Raw genomic sequence first — 2,196 nt, 5'->3', positions numbered from 1 at the left:
GTGCTGGAGTGACAGGTTTGGTGTGGGGATCACTTCAAGTAGCAGAACACACTGTGGTCCTGTGAGCGAGACCAGAGAGCGGCAGCAGCAGCAGCAGCAGGAGCAGTGATTTACCTGCTGGACTTTGGTTGAGGCTGCAGCATTCACCCAGCTGAGATGGGGACAGAGAGGCGTGACAGAGCTGGGGACAGAGCTGCCTGAGGTGGGTGAACGTAGGAGGCAGTGGCAGTGGAGGGGCAAAGGCAGCTGCTCACTGCTGAGACCAGGGGTGTGGTGGAAGGGCCTGCGGGATGATGAGGAGCTCTTCGTGCCCCATGGGACCTCTGTTAATTGAGTGCACTGCATGGGACGAGTTTGACTGAAACCCTTTATTGGCAAAAGCGTTTTGTCAGAAGAGGGATCCTTCTGGATCCTGTCTGGGCACAGGAGGACCCGCAGCAACACCAGCATAGGCGAGTTCCTTATTCTCATCTCCTTGTGCCCCACCAATTGAGGGGCTGGTTGAGAAGAGGCTGGGCCAGGAGAGCATCTACTGGGCTGATCCCTCCTCTCAGCTTTCCATGGCTGTGTCCCTCAGAAGAGCAGGACACTGCGAATACTGAAAAGTGGAAGGGAAGGGAGGGTTTACCAGTGCTGCAATTCAGGAGCAGGCAGCGGGGTTGGCAGGTGTGCCTGGGGACCGGCTGCCTTCTTTCCCTCCAGCCTCTTCCTCACTCAGCTGCATGAGACGTGCAGCAGTGAGGGAGCCTTCAAATCTCTGCTGAAGGGAACCCCTCAGGTGATAAAGCCACAGGATCTCGGTTGTGCTGATCCATGAGCTGCAGGGTTCCCTGTGCTGAACGTGGGCTCTTCCCTCTGGGTTATGGCAGATTGTCCCTATGCTCAGCTCTGGGCCCTGCTTCCTCCAAAGGCTCAGGTGCTTTTTGAGAAGACAGTGTTGTGTGCTCTGCCTGCCAGAGCATTTGGGCTGTTTGACTGTTAGGAGGAGGTGGTGTTTGCTGTGCCTCGCTCCTGCGAGTCAGGGTCTCACCTTTTTCCTGCCCGTAACAACTCAAATCCCTCGTTCACTTTAGCGAAGGGCAGCGTGTGCGTGATCAGCAAGTCTGAATTGAATTTCTTCTCCAAATAACTGGAAACTAATTTGGGGATACAATCCCTCATCTTCCAGCCTAGAAACAAGAACAAGTAGCTGCAGTGAATGATGGGAGAAATGCAGTTTTGTGAAGGGAATGTTACTGTGAGGGTCAGGACTGAGAGACCAGTACCGGTGCCACTCTCTTGTGTGGTAATTTCCCCTCTTTGGAATGGGTAAGATAGCATAGACAGTTGTATGTGTTATACTGTATGAACTATACAGGTTTTTTAGCATTTTTATTAGCATTTTTAATGCTAGTGTTTAATGCACTGCTCCTCTTTAGTTCACTTTTTCTTGAAAATCCTCTTTTAGTAGGATTTGTAAGCTGCCGTGAAAGGAAAAGCTGAAATTTCTAAAATATTTTCTTAACTTTCATACCTCCAACCAGGGTCCCCTTCCATGCACGCCCAGTCAGCAGAAGCATAGGATCGAGGGAAATCTCTGAACCAGCATCCAATTCCCCAATCATCACACAGATGCCAGTGCTCATATTGCAGGAAGCCAGGGCAGCAATCTGATGGGACAGAGAGGTGAGTTAGAGAAAGCAGTGGTGAGCTGGTCAGGAAAGTGTTCTTTCTGAGTGGTCATCTGCCCCTCCCTGCTAATCTGAAAACACATCCTCCCATGTGCAGGAGACATGGATAGTTTGTGGCCACTTTTAAGAGCCATACATTGTTTTCTCCCCAAGCCAACAGACTGCCTTTCTCTCACAAAGGTGTGCCCAGCAGTGCAGGCAGCAGGCAAGGAATTTCCCACCTGCGTGAATTTTTCCCTGGAAAATTTCCCAGGAGCCTGTGACTGATCTGGGAGGGAAGATGTGCCAAAATGCCACCTACCATGGTTTCTTTGAGGCCAATGGCCTCAAAGGAGTAGTCCACACCCTGTCCTGTCATCTCAGTGATCACCTCCTGGATGGGCTTCTTGCAGTCTCGAGGGCTGATGCAGTCGGTGGCTCCCAGCTCCTTGGCCTTGGCAAACTTGTCCTTGTTGATATCCACGGCAATGATGCGGGAAGCTCCAGCTGCCTTGCAGCCCATGACAACAGAGAGGCCAACTCCTCC

At 51.7% G+C, this 2,196-nt stretch overlaps 1 protein-coding gene across 1 annotated transcript; it reads right to left on the bottom strand.

Moving 5' to 3' along the window:
• Window positions 1-353: 353 nt before the first annotated feature.
• LOC113981119 (alcohol dehydrogenase 1-like) lies at window positions 354-2,190 on the bottom strand (the record flags this gene model as incomplete). The annotated part of the gene is made up of 4 exons (XM_027708354.1): window positions 354-598; window positions 1,031-1,169; window positions 1,514-1,649; window positions 1,972-2,190. Coding segments are annotated over 4 exons (519 nt in total), but the record flags the coding sequence as incomplete, so codon positions are not given.
• Between the last annotated feature and the right edge of the window lie 6 nt (window positions 2,191-2,196).

Source organism: Neopelma chrysocephalum, unplaced genomic scaffold (assembly GCF_003984885.1).
Source record: "Neopelma chrysocephalum unplaced genomic scaffold, ASM398488v2 Primary Assembly neopelma1_96123, whole genome shotgun sequence".
Classification (NCBI taxonomy): domain Eukaryota; kingdom Metazoa; phylum Chordata; class Aves; order Passeriformes; family Pipridae; genus Neopelma; species Neopelma chrysocephalum.
Note: the sequence above shows the minus strand (reverse complement) of the source record. Positions and strands in the feature narration are given on the sequence as shown.